Genomic DNA, 18,600 nt, shown 5'->3' with positions numbered 1-18,600 from the left:
TCTTATCGGTTTCTATTGTAATTGCTTCTCCGAGTTATTTGCTTGGCCACGAGCTCCTTTAGGGTTAGGGTACTCGGAGACTGTCTGCTGGCTGGTCAGCTGGGTAGACGAGAATGGTTTGACAACCTCAAGGTCTAGAAACATAGTGCACCATAAATCAAGCTAGAAAACACAGGAAAAGGTGTTTGGAACAGAAAATGATGAGAACCAAGGTTCTGATTTCAAAGTCAACACTTGGTAACATACGTCCAGTATATAAACTCAGGAGAAGAACCCCAAATTTAGAATCTTTTTAACAAAAAGATTAAATAGAATGTACACATTAATAGACTGATTTCAATAACCTCGGAAGGGACCTTAAGGTGCCCATCGGTCTTGGTGCCTCCTCTGGTGGAAGCATTGCTTCTCTGGCACCCCCACTGGCACTTTGGTGCCTCCAGTTAGGGGAACCCCAAGATTATTACAGTACTGGAAACCTCCATTTGTCACAAAGTCCTTTTTCATCTTGTTCTTGGAATTGTCACGTCAATCTCAGTCGAGCCTCGTTCACCTCTGTACCTCACTCCTACCATGTTTTCATGAACCTCATTCCTGCAACGTTATCAAAAATGTAAAGGAATGCCGTTCTTGGGGAACCCAGGCTGGCTTTTGGGGATCGCTGCTTTCTGTTATACACCACAACGTGTTTCGTACTTTTAATATTTAGTGCTGGACTCGTGTCCAGGATATTTGAAAAGCCACATTGACTTCCTCACTGGAATGATTTGTAATTATATAATCAGATTTACAGTTTTAAGAGCTTCCCAACCCTCTTAAATCATCGTTCCCTTTAGAAACTCTCGCAGTGGAATTCATGCCTATGTTTTCTCAGACCTTTGTGAAATCTACAATCCCAGGCTTCCCTTCCAGGATGTCATGAGCCTGGAGATATCACGGTCACTTTCTCCTAGATTTGTCATGCTTTTTTTCTTCTTGAATATTCAAGGATAAATCTTGGAAAAAAAAAAAAAAGGAAAAATTTTACGGCAGCTACTGTGAGGAACATAATAGTGTTTCTTGGCAACACTGCAGACTAACTGGAGATGTATGATGTGAATTGACCTAGAGTAAATTGACAATTTATGCTACTTTCTCTAGCAAACTTTGGTAGGTTTAAGGGATGGGGAGGAGGGAAAATGAATAGCTCAGTGCACATATAGCAGGGCTGAGAAATTTTTGTTGAACTAGGCTTACTGGGAGGCTGTTGAGATGAGAAACAGTGCGTTGCAGGAATGCTCCTTTTAATGAGGGTGAAGGAGAGCAGGCTCCATTGGAGGGAGAGAGAGACGGGCGAGGCGAATGGGGAGGAAGGGAAGTTCCGACTGGCGATGCGTGTGGTGGAGGAGGATGTGTCTGGTGGAGGGCAGGGGTCTATTCTGGTATCTTCTCTCCCAGCTTTGTACCCGTGAGGTGTCAGCTGTTAGACAGTCAGAAATATTTGCTGACTGGCCGGAAGCAAATGCTTTTACTATTCCATTCAGTTTTGGTAGATACTGGATTTCTTATGAGGTAGATACGAATTGGGAGGTGGTCACTAAATTCTATAAAATTGCATTTAGTAGGAAATGAAAGAGTAACCAGTTTGGTAGAAATAACAAACAGGAAAAATTAGTCTGTTTCATTGAGGCATAGCCTACAAGATGAGCGAATTGAAAAACAGCTCCATCCAATCTTTCTCCCTGTGCCAAAAAAAAAAAAAAGAATATGTCACCTTTTCAAGAGTATGTTTCTTACCTGAAGACTCTTCTGAGGAAGAGGCTGAGTTATGTGACCCTATGAACTTGAATTACCAATCTTAGACTTCCAAAGTCCTTTCCAGGGAGGATGGCTCCAGCTGGCTGACAGACAAAAAGCAAATCAGGCTGAGGAGGGGGCTCTTTTTTTGTGACTGTTGGGCTCCACCTGGTGGCCTATGAAGATCAGCTTTGGAAAAGCTACATCTTCAACATAGAGAGCATCCTGGTCCAAGCAGAGCAAAAGTAAAGTGTGGAGGAGGATGGGCCTAAACCGGGCTTCGGTTACCAAATTGTTCTTTTCCTCGCCCTGTGTGCGATCCTTGACATGTCTTTCATGGGTGTCAGCTTCATCCACAGTTTCTAGTGCACCTTCTGAACATATTAAAGTATCAGAGAATTTTACAGTCATCAGCTTCTCTTACATCCTTAGATGCTTTCAGCCTCCTTTCTTCTCCGTTCACATCAACATGAAGCTCTTCACGCTCAAGCTTCCGGACCTTTCGTAAGATCGTTCGGTATTGGTGAGCCTGGCGTCTTTTCCACATTCCATAATCCGTTTCCATTGATCCCTCATTATCCCTCTTCCTTCCTTGCTGCCTTTTGCTGTGTCATAAATACTGAGCCAGAAAAGGGAAAAATGGCATGTTCTCTCTTCCCGATTATAGAAAATAATACATAAAATATACAGCCAAAGACATTGTATTTGCCACCCTTTGTTTTCATTGTGTGTCGTTATTGAAGTCTGGGCCCGAGGGTAGCGGATGTTGGACTGCTGGCCACTCGCAGGTTCTCAGGGGTCTGACACCATTGTATCTGTTGGCGTGAAATTTTCAACATGGACCAGTACACATGAGAATGTTTACTTAAGAGCGATAATGATAGTGACGATCACTACGAGGACATAAGACTGTCTTGCCTAGTTTTAAGGCTAAAACTTTATAGGAATTCATGGCTGAGAAAGAATGAATCGCTTAGAACACTAATATTGACTGTTAAGTGTTCTTTTTTTTTTTAAAGGCAAATAGGCCGACTTGAAGGACTTTCTTGTGTTAATTTTCTACATCCGTAACTGGTCCCTTCCCCTCAATAAGTTTTTTACTCGCACATCACTTTAAACATTGACCCTGGTGCTTATTTATAGAGAATGTTTGCGCACACACACACAAAGCCCCCACCTGTCACCTGTGGGAAGTTGGGAATGCTGTTTTGGCTCCATCTCGATTGATTGACTCTCCAGTAGGCCCCAGACGTAATGTCATCATTTGTGAGTGGAAACAGTAGTTGTGGAGGGACTCTGGTGAGTTAGAAAATTTGAGGGCGTGATGATTATAAATGCTCTAATGAGAAAAGCTTTCTAGCTCACAACTATTTATTATTGCAATATCAAAATTAAGAAAAAAAATTTAAATACATATATATTGTCTTTATTATTAAAATTATTTAAAACATATACTATAGAAAGTAAAAAATTTCCATAATTTCACCCTGTTGAAATAATCACTATTAAGAGTTTAGTATTTATTTGCGTAAAATGTTGTTTTAAAAATATTTACCAGCATTTATTGCAAAGTATGTTTCACAGATAAAAGAATATGTGTAACACTTATATAATTTTTGAATTCCGATATTAAAACCAACCCATAAACTCACCACCCAGATTAAGAAATATATGACAATACAGTTAAAGCTCCCTTGTGTTCCTTTCTATCCTAACCCCTAATTTTTTCTTTGAGTGGTAACCACTGTCTCAAACATGCTAATTGAAATGTGCTTTTCTTTTTAATTTACCCATATTTATATTCCTAAAAATTCTAGTTTTGCTTGTTTTTGAACCTTGTAAAAAAATACAAAAATACGATGCTACATTTATTCTGTGACTTGGTTTTTTCATTTACCATAATATTTCTAAGATATATTCATATTTTATACTTATTTTAATTCATAATATTTCCAGTTCTTGAATATACCGTCATTTAATTATCTAGCAATGGATATTTGGGTTGAACTGAGGTTTTTGCTATTATAAACAATGCTTTTACAAACATTCCAGTACTTACCAACTAAAATTTCTCTAGACTCTACTTGAGAGTAGAATTACTACATCACATATTGATGCATGTTTAAATTTACAACTTTAAAGCCAAGTCATTTTCCACAGTGGCTGTCCCCATTTTTCGTCCTACTAGCACTGTAAAAGAGTTTCCCATTCTTCACATTCTCACCAACCCTTGATAGCTAGACTCTTCAATTTTTGCCAGTCAAGTGGGTATATAAAATAATATTTCATTGAGTTTAATTTATATTTCCCTAATTACTAATGAGATTGAGCATCTTTTCATACATTTATGGTTCTCCTTGTCTTTTTAAAAATATATTTTTTAATTTTTCAATTACAGTTAACATACAATATTATATTAGTTTCAGGTGTGCAACACAATGTCTTAGCATCTTACTTTTTTCACAGTTAATTTTTTCCTTTAGATAATTTAGATTTACAAAAGTTGCAAAAATGTCAGAGTCCCTTTATTCCTTATGTTACATTTTACATTACCATTGAGTATTTATCAAAACCTGGGCATAATACTATTAAATAAAGTGTAGGACTTATTCAGACCTTATAATTTTTTTCCTCTAATGTCCTTTTTCTGTTTGAAAATCTGGTCCAGGATCCTACATAGCAGTTAGTTGTCATGTCGCTATAGTTTTTTTCAATTCCTCGGCCTCATCTTTCGTAACCTTGATATTTTGAAGAATATTGGTCAGTGATTTCGTAGACTGCTCCTCAATTTGGTTTTGTCTAATGTTTTCTCATGAGTAGACGGAGATCATTCATTATTGAGAGGGATAGCACAGAGGTGATGTGCATGATACCAAGGAATACGTGATGTCAGTATGTATTACTGGTGATGTTAACCTCCATCACTTGGCTAAGCTGGTATCTGCCAGGATTTTTAACTTATTATTTTCCCCTTGTAATTACTAAACTGTGTTTTGGGGAAGATTTTTTTAATACTGTGCAATTACTCTTTCTGATTAAACTTTCACCCACTCATTTTAGCATTCTATTTTTAATTGGGCTGTTTGATTTTTCGGAGTTAAAAAATTTTCTAAAAAGTTATCTTTTTAGCAGTCACTATGTGGAAAATATCTTCTCCCCAGTTTATGAGTTGTCTTTTCATGTTATTAATGTTCACTTCTGAAGAACAAGATTTTAAGTTGTATTTTCTAACTTTCTAGTGCTTGTGTGTAGAATAACAACTAATTTTTGTATATTAATTCTATATCCAGCCTTCTTACTATATCATCCCCTTATTAATTTTAAAACTTTGGATATACTGTGGTTTCCTTTGGAGTTTTTATGTAGATAATCACATCATTGGTACATAATGACAGATTTGTTTCTTCTATTCTGATCCCTACAACTTTTTATTTCCTTATCTTTCTGAACTGGCAACTCACAACGGGGAAAGATATTTTCCATACCAATAAGTGACGAAAGTTCAATTTTGAATGAAAGCAAGAATTTCAGGCATTTTTTCCTGTTCCCGATTTTTTGCTAATATGGCAGCTCATTATTAAAGGATTCAAGGGTTTACCTAAATAAATATATGTCTTTGAGTTTTATTTGTTTTTACTATATTCAGTTTTCGTAGTTTTCCTTTAGAGTTTTAAGGAGGAATAGTATGCCTTTTTTATAGGCTCAAAGGCATTAATTTGTTTATTCATTTATTCATTCAACCATCATGTATTGGACTCCTAAGATGAAAAAGTATCGTTGTAAGATATAGAAATAAAGAAATGTTTATTCTCTTTTGAATGATCCTCCTCTATAATGATCATCTATAGACAAAGAAGAGAGATACCTAATGCAATATGACACAGCTAGAAAGTGGCATGTGCCCGAGAGGGAATATGACCAGAGGAGAGGGATTGTACCGTGGAGAGAGATCTGCTCGGGGGGCAGGGGTGGCTTCCTGGCCTGGCTCCTACATTCCATGAAGGTGAAATGAACTTGGTTTGTTTTGTACATCTAGTTCAACGTGAAAGTTAAAGGGAGTGTCTTTAAGAGAGAAATACATTGCTTAAGGAAGGAGCCGTTTGTAGTATTTGTATGGTCTAGAACCAGCAGCACTGTGTCAGTGTGAAGTGAACACCTACGTGTGGGAGTGGGTCTCTCTGGATTTTAGTATTATGTTTTACAAGTTGGATGTTATAAAATGCCTTTCGTTCAAGTATTTAGGCCCTTTTCCCTTAGATGTCACAATAGTTTTCGGCCACTCTGACCTCACCAAATAAGAGTGAGATGGCCACCTTGTTTTAAGTCTGCTTCCCACCACACGTAAGAATGTGTTTCTTTTCCTATAGGTCTAATTCTCTAATAACTTCTATATCATCTACCTTATCGTTTATACATCTCCGAGAAACTATCTGTGCTGTTTGAGTATATGTATGGTTCATTATTTTATGTGGTTTTGAATACTGTAAGGTAGAATCATGTAAAATTGCATTTTGTAGGTAAAAAATGGTCAACTTCATATGTCCCAACATAAAATAAGAGTAACACTTTATATTAATACTCGCCATTCTTGAATCCTTCCTTCTGAGTAATCTCTCAGCTAGCTTGAATTGCAAATGTTTTTGCAGGAAGGCAGTGGGTTGTATATTTTATGCCTCATCATATCAGTCAGGATTCTTGTAGTCCTGGCTTCCACTTCAGAGGAATCACAACACTTGTTCCCAGAGATACTAAAACCTCTTAGCTCCGGAGGTGAGGATTAGTGAGAGTGGGTCTTAAGGATGATACTGAAAGGTTCAACTCCTCTCTTGCACTCTTGGCTCCCAGACCATGTGCACAGGTCCACGATACTTAGAGCAGTGCTTTACCTGGAGGACAGTACGCCAGCCTCATAGGTGTTGCCTCCTGCCTAGCCCGTCAGTGCACTCTTACACCGTTCTGATCAGTGACTTCAGCAGGCTCTGCTGCCTCTCCACGGTGAAACGCTTGATTACATACGATGTCTAGTGTGATAACATAATAGCTCAAAAGGTATTTGGTAAATCTGTGGATTGTGGTGTTTATTGTTATACGAGCAAGGTGGGTGGAACAAGTGAAGGTAGCAATGAAAAGGAATTAATGTTTCTTTTAATGGGGCGATTCTGCCCTCTCCATCATAGACGAGCTCAGCGAACACAGCCTGCTGTCAGGTAAGTTGCTGGGCTCACCTGCTGTCTTCCGCATCAGAGGCTCGCAGCTGCTTGCTGCTTCTGGCAGACTGGCGTCCTGCCAGGGAGGTGGCCAGGTCATCGTTAGTGAGAGGGAGTTCACGCTGTGGGGCTCATTTCCTGCTCCCATGTACCTCCTTGTTCTTATGCCCATTGGGCAGGTACAGCAGTGGCTGGGGAAGGAGGTTGGTGACATTCTCAGGGCAGATCGTCCTGCCTCCACAACGAAAGTGTTTTGCGAAGCGTTCTCATGGAACGCAAACGGTCATACTCTGGGCCCATTTCATCCACCTGTCTCTTCCCCAGATGTCCTTGTCATCAGTCCTCCAGTCTGTCTTCTTTCACAGCCGTATCCACCTGGCTAAATGTGTAGCCACTGCCCATTAAGCCACTTTTCCTCAGGCCAAACAGAACATGGGTATGCTGCTTGTGGGGAGGAGTTTCTACTGTACTGCCTTTTCAGAGACCACCCCTCAGAACGGATATAGTGCTATTGTAGCCCACTTCTGACTTGTGACAATGGAAGATGAGCCAGAACTAGGCATCCAAGGTTCTCAGGCCTTTCTACATCTTTCTAGGTAATATCTTGTGCACATGTATGGTCTGGCTCTCTGAATCTCACTCTTTCTGATTGCTACCTCCATGTTTCACATTAGAGACTTAGTGAGACCCTAAATTCTATGATGTAATGGTTTATCCTCCGAATTTTTTTTTTTTGCATCTTAGCCTGGCATCTGTAAGAGATTCCAAATATCTTTTTGATATACATAGGCAGTCCCTGAGTTTCCCTGTTTGCCTGGAATCAAGAATTTAGAGGTTGAACAAGTAATTCTTTGTTTCCACCTCTTTTTCAGGTTCTCCAGGTCTCTTACTGTTTTCTGTGAGCTCTCTGATACCTTTCCAGTAAGTTCCCTTTCCAACCATAGTTTCTTGTGCTTGCAACTAAGAATCCAGACAGTTAAAGGCGTTAGTGTTAGGAGGTGGATGTGGAGAACAGAACGTCAGGAACCTGTGAGAATTAGGGATGCTTAGAGGGATTGGAGGTAACACAGGTCCCACTGATTTTCAAAATACTAATGAATTTCTAAAATATCCTTCAAACTTCAAAGGCAGCGACAACAGATTCCCAGATCCGCAGTGGGAACTTTCTTCTAGTGAACACAGGTAATAATGTAGCCATTTTGAAAATTAATTAGCATTTCGAAAATTAGTGAGGCCTGAATGTTTAATTGTCTGGATTCTTGGTGCAAACAAGAGAAGCCAACTCTGGTTGGAAAAGGAATTCATTAAAAGGATATCGAAGAGCTTACAGAAACAGTTAAGAGTCTTGAACGTCCCGAGAAAGTCATGGGTGGGAACCAAGGCAGGTCTGGAGAGGCAAGAACAGGAAGTCCAGCCATCGTCTTTTTGTCAGGATTAGTCTGGCCATGATGCCAGCAGCTCTTACCACTGTGATTTTAGGACAGCATTGCCACTGGACGCTGCTGCCACCACCCTGGCACCAGAAACCACTCTAGTCGTCATGAATGAAACCCAAGCACCTCTTTGTGTCATTCTCTTCACATTCAAAGTCTTGAGTTGAAGCAGAATCTTAAGTCATACACAGCGTGCTTCCTACTGGTTTTCATAGAGTGAGTGGAGTCTTATATGAAGAGAGTCCAGGCATTATGTTGGAGGCTGGTCACTTCTATAATGGGAATCATGCTTCTTCGGCCCACTTACATGCAATGTAGAAATCATCCTTTCCAATTCATATACCTATCTTTTCTTTGTCTTGCTTGATGGCTCTCACTAGGCCCTCCAATACCGCACTTAATAGTATCGTGAGAGTGAACACCTTGTCTTCCTTGTCCAGAGGGAAGCATTTAGTCTGTCAGCTTTAAGTTTGAACTACATATAAACATCAAATATAATCTAATGACATGACTTAAGGTATAGGCACTATGAAACTGATGATTTAACAGCAAACTGGGTTGATCAGAATTGTCTCTAAAGGTGTTTGTGAGAGAAAGAATTGACAAAAGCTTTGAACAATATGAATTTGACTTCCTTTGAAAAACAATCGCAGGAATCCTTAAGAAAGCAGTCTGGCTCCACTCCCCAGGTCAGAATTCCTGAAGAAAGGTCCAGTTTCACCATAGTCATGGATTTAACAGGAGAGCGTATCATTGTCTCTTGATACTCTTGATATGAGAGAATCATTGTCATTCCGTTGAGCCCCCCATTCATTCGTGATGATGTGTCTGCTGGGGGAAGGGCAGGAGGGTTTGAAGACTTTCCTGCTGCCCTCAGTTTTAGAGAGGAAATGGGTACCAATCTTCCATTTATTCACTAACGAGGTTGTTCTTCTCTGTCCTGTCCACAGGCATCTGGCTAAGAGTCTGGGGCAGGCTGGTGAAATCGAGCCCGAAACAGAAGGCATACTTACAGAGTATGGTGTGGATTTCTCCGATTTCTCTTCAGAAGTTCTAGAGTGTCTCCCACAAGGCTTGCCCTGGACAATACCACCGGAGGAATTAAGCAAGAGAAGAGATTTAAGGTAAATATCTGAAACTCTTTAAAAACAACATGTTTCTTTCTACGTTTCTGCCTTCAAACATAGCTTTCATGGGAGCCAGGCTCAGATGTTGCCATCTTTCCATGGACATTCAAGTTCGGATCAATTGAGAATTAAGTGCTCTGTACCAGAGGTCAACAAATTATGGCCGGCCAGCTCAGTCCAGCCCACTGTCTGTTTAGCCCATGAGCTTAGAATGGTTTAATATTTTTAAATGGTTGAGAAAACTCAAAAGACAAAAATAATCTTTCATGAAAATTATGTGAAATTCAAATTTAAGCATCCATAAAGTTGCGTTGGAACACAGCCATGCTTATTCAGTTATATATTGTCTGCGGCTGTATTTTTTATACTACAGCAGCAGAGTTGAACAGTTACAGCAGAGACCATGTGTCCTGCAAAGCCTAAGAAATTTGCTCTCTGACCCTATATAGAAAAAGTGTTCTGACCCATGCTCCAGTCCATCCTCATTTCAAAAGGTACACTTGTCCCCTTCTTTTCTCATCGGCCTGCCTCATAGGCCTAGTCAAATAAAGACAATGTTATCTGCTTAGAAGTGCCTTCCTTTAAATGGGCCTCTTCAAGCACAGAGCAAAGGATTCAAGACTTCTGTGCTTGGAGCTTCATTTTAAAGCTTTACTTTTAGGTCTGGAATTTGTTGGAAAGTACTTTTGTGGTATTTTTATAACAGCATCTTCTTTGAAGATGTTTCTTCATTGTGGGATGTTAGTTCTTTTCTGATATTTCTCTTCAGAATTTGGTTTCAGTGCTGGCATTCATTTTGGATGCCACATGGAGATATTTAGAACCAAGAAACTTTTCATACAACCCACTGAGGCCGTGGAAGGTTTTTCGCTAAGGTCATCCCGTGTCAGAGTCTTTTCCACCGCACTCGCTCACTCCGTGCAGCTGAACTTGTGATACCTTCAGCTCTTGGTGCCCGCTACTCCTCCTAGCTTGAGAATCCTCCTCCTCTGCTCCCTCTGGCTATTGTACCTTTTAGGAATTTACTGCTTTTTTTCCTTTTCTTGCTGAGGGTAGGCGAGGAAACAGAGATGGCAGTTAGTCCCCTTCCTACGTGTTAGAAAACATGTCGCATTTGAAGTCAGTCAACTCAGGCTGCCATCCTGGCTTTCCATAGTGAGCACCATTCATACAACTCGTGCTGGTCAGTTATCTCGTCAGGGGCTTCGAGATGTTGGGCCCAAAACCTTACTCCCTCAGAACCTTTGTTTTTCTCATGTACACATTGAGGAACTCGTTTTCTGGGACTTGTTTTCCTAAATCTAGGAATCTATTAAAAAATTTAATGAGAAAAGGTCAGAACAAATGGCTGAACTTTATTGTTTGAAGTGTGTTAGTATGGCCGTTCTGCAGTAGCTGTCAACATTTCAACCTTACCTACCCTTTCACCCCCAGACTCTACATCTGAGAATCCATCCTACTCAGAGCGGTGCACAAGGATCTGTGTATACGACTGTTCATTCATTTCTGCTTCATTGTAACAGTGACCCTGCTCATGTCCATCAACAAAGGAATGGTTCAGTAGCCTATGTCATATTAATAAGATAGCAGATTTGAAGTCCTGACAGCTGCCAAAAAGGAGCTAGATCTATGTGGACTGGCCTGAGACAAAGGCCATTATATATATTGCAAAGTAAAAGAAACAAGGTTGAGAACAATATGAATTTGACCCTATTTTTTATAACGTCAAATAATATAAAAACTGTACAAATGTATAGACACACATTTATATGTACACAAACAAGTACATATGCATAGAAAAAGGACTGGAAGGAAATTTAGCCCTTTTTTTTATAGTAATTGATGGTGATTACCATGTGTGAACTCAGTGGATTAGTAGGAGGTAGGGAGGCAATATTTTACTTTTCATTGTATAAATTGCTCTGTTATTCAAATTATTTTTAAAATAAGCTTTTATCACTTTTAAAAATTATGAGCGAGACTATCAGAAGAGAGAGGCACCCAATCATTTCTCAGCTTAACTCTTAGCCCACAGATTAATAAGTCATCTCAACAGTCACAGAGCCTGGTATTGCTCTCAGTTTTCCACTCGTGGCTCCGCCTTGCCCTTTTCTTTGGCTCCCATTGCCTTCTGGGTTAGACCACAGAATAGGAGGCCTTGCTCTGCAGAAGGCCTCTGTTAAAACGTACCTATGTGTCGGACGAAAGAATCCAAAGATACAAGGAGCTTGTGGGATGCTCTCTGCTGTCAGCATCATAACAGGGATTAAACACACACACACACACACACACACACACACACACACACACACACACACACACACACACACACCCCCTCCAAACACTTTCTCCCTGCCTGTTATCTCTAAGATTATGTTTCTGAAGTTCTAATCTGATTTTTTTCACTCCTTTGGCTTAAAATCTTTCAGTTGCTTCCTGATACCCTGAAGTAGTAATCTCTAAACTTTGTTGAACATGCGTTCTCAATAATGTATGTGCCTTTATATTAAAATTACAAGCATGCTTACTACTTTACTAATTTATTACATACAGTGTAAATTTCCATAAAAGTGGAAAAATGAGAACGATATAAATTTTAAAATATTTTTGTTTTACTTAAAAGGTATCAAAAACTTCCTATTAATAATTTTACTTTTGGTGAAAGTAATGTGATTGAATATTCTTTCTTTTTTTAAATTTTGCTTTAATAACTTATGATATAGAAATACAAAGGTCTGATGATAAGTTCTGTAAATTTGATATCTAGTTTTGCCTTTAATAGTTATTATAACTGAAAAAGATACCTCATATCTTGGGAGGAAGTAAGCTGAATTTACTAAATCATAATATTTATTTTTCAATCCTATTCATGGGTCATATTGAGATTCATTTTGCAATCCAGTTAACTTCTTATCTTTCATGATGTCAGTTCTTGTGGACTAATTGAAAGGGGCTCCATTTTTAGATTCTTAAAAAATAGGTCCATATCATTGATTATTCTTCATTTGGCATCTTTGAAAACTACTTAGAAAATTCTATTAGGATGTTTACGTATACAAGTAGTTTTGCAGTTTATACACTTAGGTCATTTTAGGAACCCAAATTGTATAACAATGGAAATATTTCAAAACATTTATTTAAAAAATTTTATCTTCAAAATGAGATTCTTGTTTTATTTTGTTTTCAAAAAACAATAACTTTTTTTCCTCATTGTTAAAACGTCACTTTTACCTTGAAGAGACAGATTAAGTATATTTATTTTTGTCTAAGTATCTGTATGTAACGTACGATTGACAGTCATTGTTTTGAGATCATAGTGTGGCTGGCGATGAATTCATATTAGGAGCAGAAGGTATGTCAACTTCGCCATTTTCCTGCTGTTGGTGGTATTATTAGTTTGGTGATATCCTCAGCTTGTGGATCTTGCAATCATCTTTTTTAGCCACTTGCCTATTTTGTAAGGATTAGTTGAGCTAAAACTGGATAATTTCCATAAACCCATGGACTAGGCGTGGGTAGATAGCCACTGACGGCTGAAGGTGCAGGAGCTGATGGGCGTGCTGGAGTGCTGCCTCTTTCATCCATCCGTACACCCCACTTACCACCTGACCCACACAGCTGGTGAGGGTGCCAGGGTCCATTCATGTGGTCGTGTAGTCACGGTTAAGTTCTTTTTCACAATAAAAAAAAAAAAAACATAAAGAAAAGTCCATAGTGCGTGGAAGTGCTTGGATCTGATTACCTTTCCCTTCTTTTTGACTGGTCTCACAATAGATTTACTCAGGTTTTCAGCTAACATATTCACTGAACGCCATGCGCGGGCAGTGGAGATTCAGCAGTGAACAGAAATGGATGTGGTCTCTGCTCTTGTGGAACTGTCAGTCTCGTGGCAGAAGAGCACGGATCAAGTGCATCAAGCAGTGGTCACTATGGACTTGTGATGGAGGAGACCAGTACTTGGTACCGCTGTGATCTCTTCCGCTCAGAGTTCCAGTGCTTCACAGAGCTTTATCAATATTAATTTTCCCAGGAATGTCACAAAAACTAGGAACGAGTCTCAGCGCACGCTCAAACACATGTACTGTGAATAAATGAGTACATATTCTGTCATTCCTAAATAAAACCTTCTATGTCTTTTCTCTTTTGTTCCCTTCTTCTCTCCTATATACATTTATTTACATATATTACTTATAAACGTGTAGATGTAACGTGTATGCGTATATCTAATATGTGCAAAGTACTGAGTTAGTCACTGGAAATACAAAGACCAGTGAGGCCTAGCCTTTGTTCTTCAGGTCTGTACTGTTTCTCAGGGAGACGGATTTATACTCAGATAAATTACAGCAGAGTATGGCAAGTGCTTTAATATCTGTGTGAACAGACTGCCAAGGTCATTGGTGCTTGAGCCGAGATCTGAGAAATGAGCAGGCATGGAGGGAACCAGAGTGACTAAAGAAGTCTTCATTCTCGTGATAAGCTGTGGCTCCAGGAAGGGCGACGTGTTCCCCAGGACGCCCAGGTCCTTCTGTAACAGGGCTGGTGACCCCCACGCTGGGCCACCCTGCCGCGAGGCCGGCAGTGTTGCTCTGGCTTCAGCTACGTAAGGACTTCGACATACCCGTTTAGGTTTGGTATTTGAACAATTATATTTGGAACAGAAAAGTTCCATCAATCTTTAAACCTCATAATCCAATTATGTCAGTAAAATTCCAGTTTTTTAGTCCAATGGAATTGGGGTAATATTTTGCAAACTGAAGTTGAGAGAAATAGTGTTTATTTTGAAAAGAAAAATGGTTGGTTAGCAATTTTCAAGAAGTAAGGCTGGTGTGAACTCCTAGGGGCGATCTGGCCCTTCCGACTGGAAGCACCATTTTGCTGGCCCTTTGGCTCCAGTCTCTGGAGAATCCTGCTTGCATGGCCTCGACCTGCGGCTCTCTTTCGCAGGGCATCTGAGGTAAAAAAAAAAAAAAAGAGAGAGAAAAAGCAACACCAACACTGCAAGAAAAGATCCAGGGAAATCGCTTAAAGGGGGTTGCACCAGCAGCCCAAGAAACCCCAAGGTTATTTCTGAGACTGGCTCCAATTATTTCTAATTTCATTCCTATTGTTTTGTTTCCTTTGTTGCTAAACTGGAATAGGAAACCAAAGCTTAAAAGTTCAATTAAAGTGGAAAATGAAAACCTAAATATTGAAGGGGGAAAATACCATGCTAAACTGATTTTCATATTTTTCCTATAGTTAGTAATTGTGGAAGTTTGGGTAGCGCCACTTTTCAGTAAAACTCTGAGCTGTGTCAAAGTAGAGGTGCTTTCTGTAGTTTTTCAAGGGCGAGCTCATGGATATCTATTTCTCTACTATTCCCTCAATAAAAAGGAAGCCCAGTGACCTCCACCGGACCATTACAAATGTGAAACTTGGCACTTAAAATTGCTTGCTCTAAATTTTCCAATTGCTTTCTTCTTCTTCTTTTTTTTTTTTTTCCGTTTAATGTCGTTCTGCCAACTAGTGATTTTATTATTATAAACAGGACATTGTATTCACTTTTAAGAAGAAATATGAAGCTGGAGGTAAAATTACAAACTGCAGTTTCTCGGCTGCCAAAATAGAAAACAATGAGCTAAAAATAACGAGCACAGAAAGGGTGCTGTGGTAAGAATATTGAAATATCTTCAAGATGGAACTGCTCCAGATAGACAGAAATCTCTCACTCCAGGTAAAACCAACCTTGAAATAGCCACTTGAAAGGAGAGACATAGAATACTAACCTCTTTCAGGTCACCCCTTTTGTGGGAAAGCTTTCAAACACAACTAACATTAAATGACTAATAATCTTGCTGTTCATCAGGAAGTCCAGTACGATTAAATTGCTGTCTAGAAGAGGTCCTTCTGGTAAGGGCTTGTGGCAGCACAGGAGCACTGGATGTCCTCGCCTCCCCCAGGGACTAGCTGGGTAACCGTGGGCAAGTTAGTTAAATTGAAGGTATTTGGGGGGGGGAAGAAGAGGGGAAGAGACAGAGAGACAGAGAGAGAGCGCGAGCAGTTTCATCTTTTGTAAAATAGATTAGTTGATTAGTTGACCAGGTTAGGATTTTCCAAAAGGTGTTGGTAGGTCACAGGTTCTTTGGGATTTTAATAGGTGTTATGGAGAAAAAGAGGTCTGTGGCCAAGTATTTTTGGAAAACAATGGGTTAATAGATTTCTTAGAACTCTCTTTTCATGGGTCATCTCATCGAAGGAGTGTTCCTTAGAATGCACTTGGAAATTGCTAAACCAAATATTTCAAAACGTACTAGCTCTAATGGTGTGTAACTCGGTGTCTGAGGTGTCCTTTCTGAGTTATTCAGAGCAATCTCATTCTTGGATTTGAGAGAAAATGACATTCTGTAGGTGACTATCTGCCACATTTATTTGACAGATATTGACTTTGCTGTACTGTGAGCAACACAAGAAATTTAAGAACTTTAAATCTCAGCTGTTTCATTGCCAAGGGAACCCCTTCTTTCCTTACCTGGAAGGAAGCAAGATTGAATCGTTCTACATTAAATGGGGAAGCTGTCGTGGTCATTTGAAACTACTGGCAATATTATTTCCTTCATGTAAATCCCACCTCACTGTTTATGAAATTACAAGAAACTCATAGATAGTAACAAAGATGAATGGGTCCTAAAGTAGATACACGGCTGGATATCTTTAATCGTAAGCTCTTGAGTGGATTTTCAGATCTACTCATAAAATTTATGTCGACAAACAGCACCACTCCCAAAGAAGACACACATTCGAAGATCAGTAGATTTTATCTGAACAGGTGGGAAAATGCCTATTGGCTAAGAAGACAGCATTTGAATTTATACCCAGAAATAATTTTCTAGCGTTGTGGAAACGTGAATTTCCTAAGGCTTGGAGTAAAGTGTTGGGGTAAAGGGTAGCTAAATGCCAGAGTGGCCAGAGCTTTTCACTGTTTTTTATTTTGAGATATTCAAATACCATAAAATTCACCTTTTTAAAGTGACTCAGTCAGTAGTTTCCTGTATATTCTCAAACTTGCGCAGCCATCACCACTGATTCCAGAGCATTTCCTCACTCCGAAAGAAATCCCATACCATCCCTCTCCCTCCTGGCTCTTAGCAACACTAATCCACTTTCTCTCTCTATGGATTTCCCTATTCTGGACATTCTATATAAATAAATTTTATATAATAAGTGGCTTTTTTTTATCTGGCTTTTTTTTTTTTTTGGTATAATGTTTGCAAGTTTCGTCCACGTTGGAGCATGGATCAGTACTTCATTCCTTTTTATCAATGAGTAGTATTCTATCAAGTGGCTAGTCTCCGTGTTATTTATCCATTCGTTGGTGGATATTTGGGTTGTTTTCACTTTTTGGCGGTTAGGAATAATGCCGCTGTGAATATTTGGGTACAGGTTTTTGTGTGGAAATAGCTTTCAGTTCCCTTGGATGGAACTACTGGGTCATGTAGTCGATCTCTGTTTAACCTTTTGAATAACTGTCAAACTGTTTTCCAAAGTGGCTGCACTGTTTTCATTTCCACCAGCAATGTATGAGGGTTCCAGGTGCCTCATGTCCTCAACAATACCCGTTATCAGTATTTGTAATTCTCGCCATCTTATGGGTGTGAAGTTGTATCTCATGGTTTTGATTTGTATTTCTTTAATGACTAATGATGCTGAACATGTTTTCATGTGCTTATTGGCCCTTTGGGGAAGTGTCTATTCAAATCTTTTGACTGTTTTAAAATTGGATTATCTTTATATTGTTGAGTAGTTTATATATATTTAGATATGAATTCTTTGTCAGATATGCGATTTGCAAATATTTTCTTTCATTTGTGGGTTGTCTTTTCACTTTCTCAACACTGTTTTTCGAAGCAGAAAGGATTCTAAATATGTAGTCTAATTTGCCTGTTTTTCTTTGGTTGCTTGTGCTTTCGGCATCACACCTGAGGAACCACTGGCTGACCAAGGTCACAAGGATTTATACCTGTTTTCTGCTAAGAGTTTTATAGTTTTAGCTCTTTCATCTATTTTTAGTTAATTTTTGTATATGGTGTGATGTGGGGTGAAACATTATTTTTCGTGTGGATATTACAGTTGTCTCAGTACCATAGGAAAAGACTTTTTGTTGAAAAGGTGATTCTTTACCCATTGAATTGTCTTGGCCCCCTTTTTGAAAATCAGTTGACCATAAATGTATATGTTTATTTCTAGACTCTGTTCTGTCCTGTTGATCTATATTCTGTCTGTATTCCAGTACCGCACTGTGTAAATTACTGTAACTTTGTAGCAAGTTTTGAAATTAGAATGAGTCTTCCAACTTTGCTTTTTTACCTCCAATTTTTTGACTGTTCTGGGTTGCTTGTGTTTCCATATTAACTTGTGGATCAGTTTGTCAATTTCTCCCAAAATAAAAAAAGAAGGAGCTGGGATTTTGGTAGGAATTGTGTTGAATCTGTAGATTAATTTGGGGAATATTGTCATTAAATGTTCCAACCCAAGAACATGGGCTACCTTTCCATTAGGTCTTTAATTTCTTTCAGTGTTATTTTGTAGTTTTCAGTATACAAGGCTTATACTTCTTTTGTTAAATTTGTTCGTAAGTGTCTTTTTCTTTTCAATGCTATTGCAAATGAAATTATTTTCTTAATTTTATTTTCAGATTGTTTATTGCTAACATATAGAAATAAAATCGATATTTGTTTATAAATCTTGTATCCTGCAACCTTGCAGAACTCATTTTTTTAGCTCTAATAATTTTTTTTGCGGATGCCTTAGGATTTGTTATATTTAGAAAATCATGCCATCTGCAAATAGAGATCATTTTATTCTTTCATTTACAATGCGGATGCCTATTTATTTCTTTTTCTTACCCAATTGCTCAGGCTAGAACCTCTAGTACTATGTTAAATAGAAGTGGCAGCAGTAGACCTCCGTGTCTTCATCTCGATCGTAGGAGGAAACCAGTCTTACATTAGTTGTGATGTGGCTGTGGGGTTTTTTTCTTTCTTTCTTTCCTTTCCTTTCCTTTCCTTCCTTCCTTCCTTCCTT

The 18,600-nt window shown here is 38.9% G+C and overlaps 1 protein-coding gene across 8 annotated transcripts in view; it reads left to right on the top strand.

The window, feature by feature from the left end:
• DIS3L2 (DIS3 like 3'-5' exoribonuclease 2) overlaps positions 1-18,600 on the top strand; it is a 272,704-nt gene that overhangs the window by 112,534 nt on the left and 141,570 nt on the right. For all 8 annotated transcript variants that reach the window (XM_039855704.1, XM_039855707.1, XM_039855705.1 and 5 more), the window contains one exon: positions 9,364-9,537. In XM_039855704.1, the coding sequence (XP_039711638.1) occupies positions 9,364-9,537 (174 nt within the window). The remainder of the gene's footprint in view (positions 1-9,363; positions 9,538-18,600) is intronic.

The sequence above is a fragment of the Pteropus medius genome, unplaced genomic scaffold (genome assembly GCF_902729225.1).
Source record: "Pteropus medius unplaced genomic scaffold, Ma_sr-lr_union100, whole genome shotgun sequence".
In the NCBI taxonomy this organism is placed as follows: Eukaryota; Metazoa; Chordata; class Mammalia; order Chiroptera; family Pteropodidae; genus Pteropus; species Pteropus medius.
Note: the sequence above shows the minus strand (reverse complement) of the source record. Positions and strands in the feature narration are given on the sequence as shown.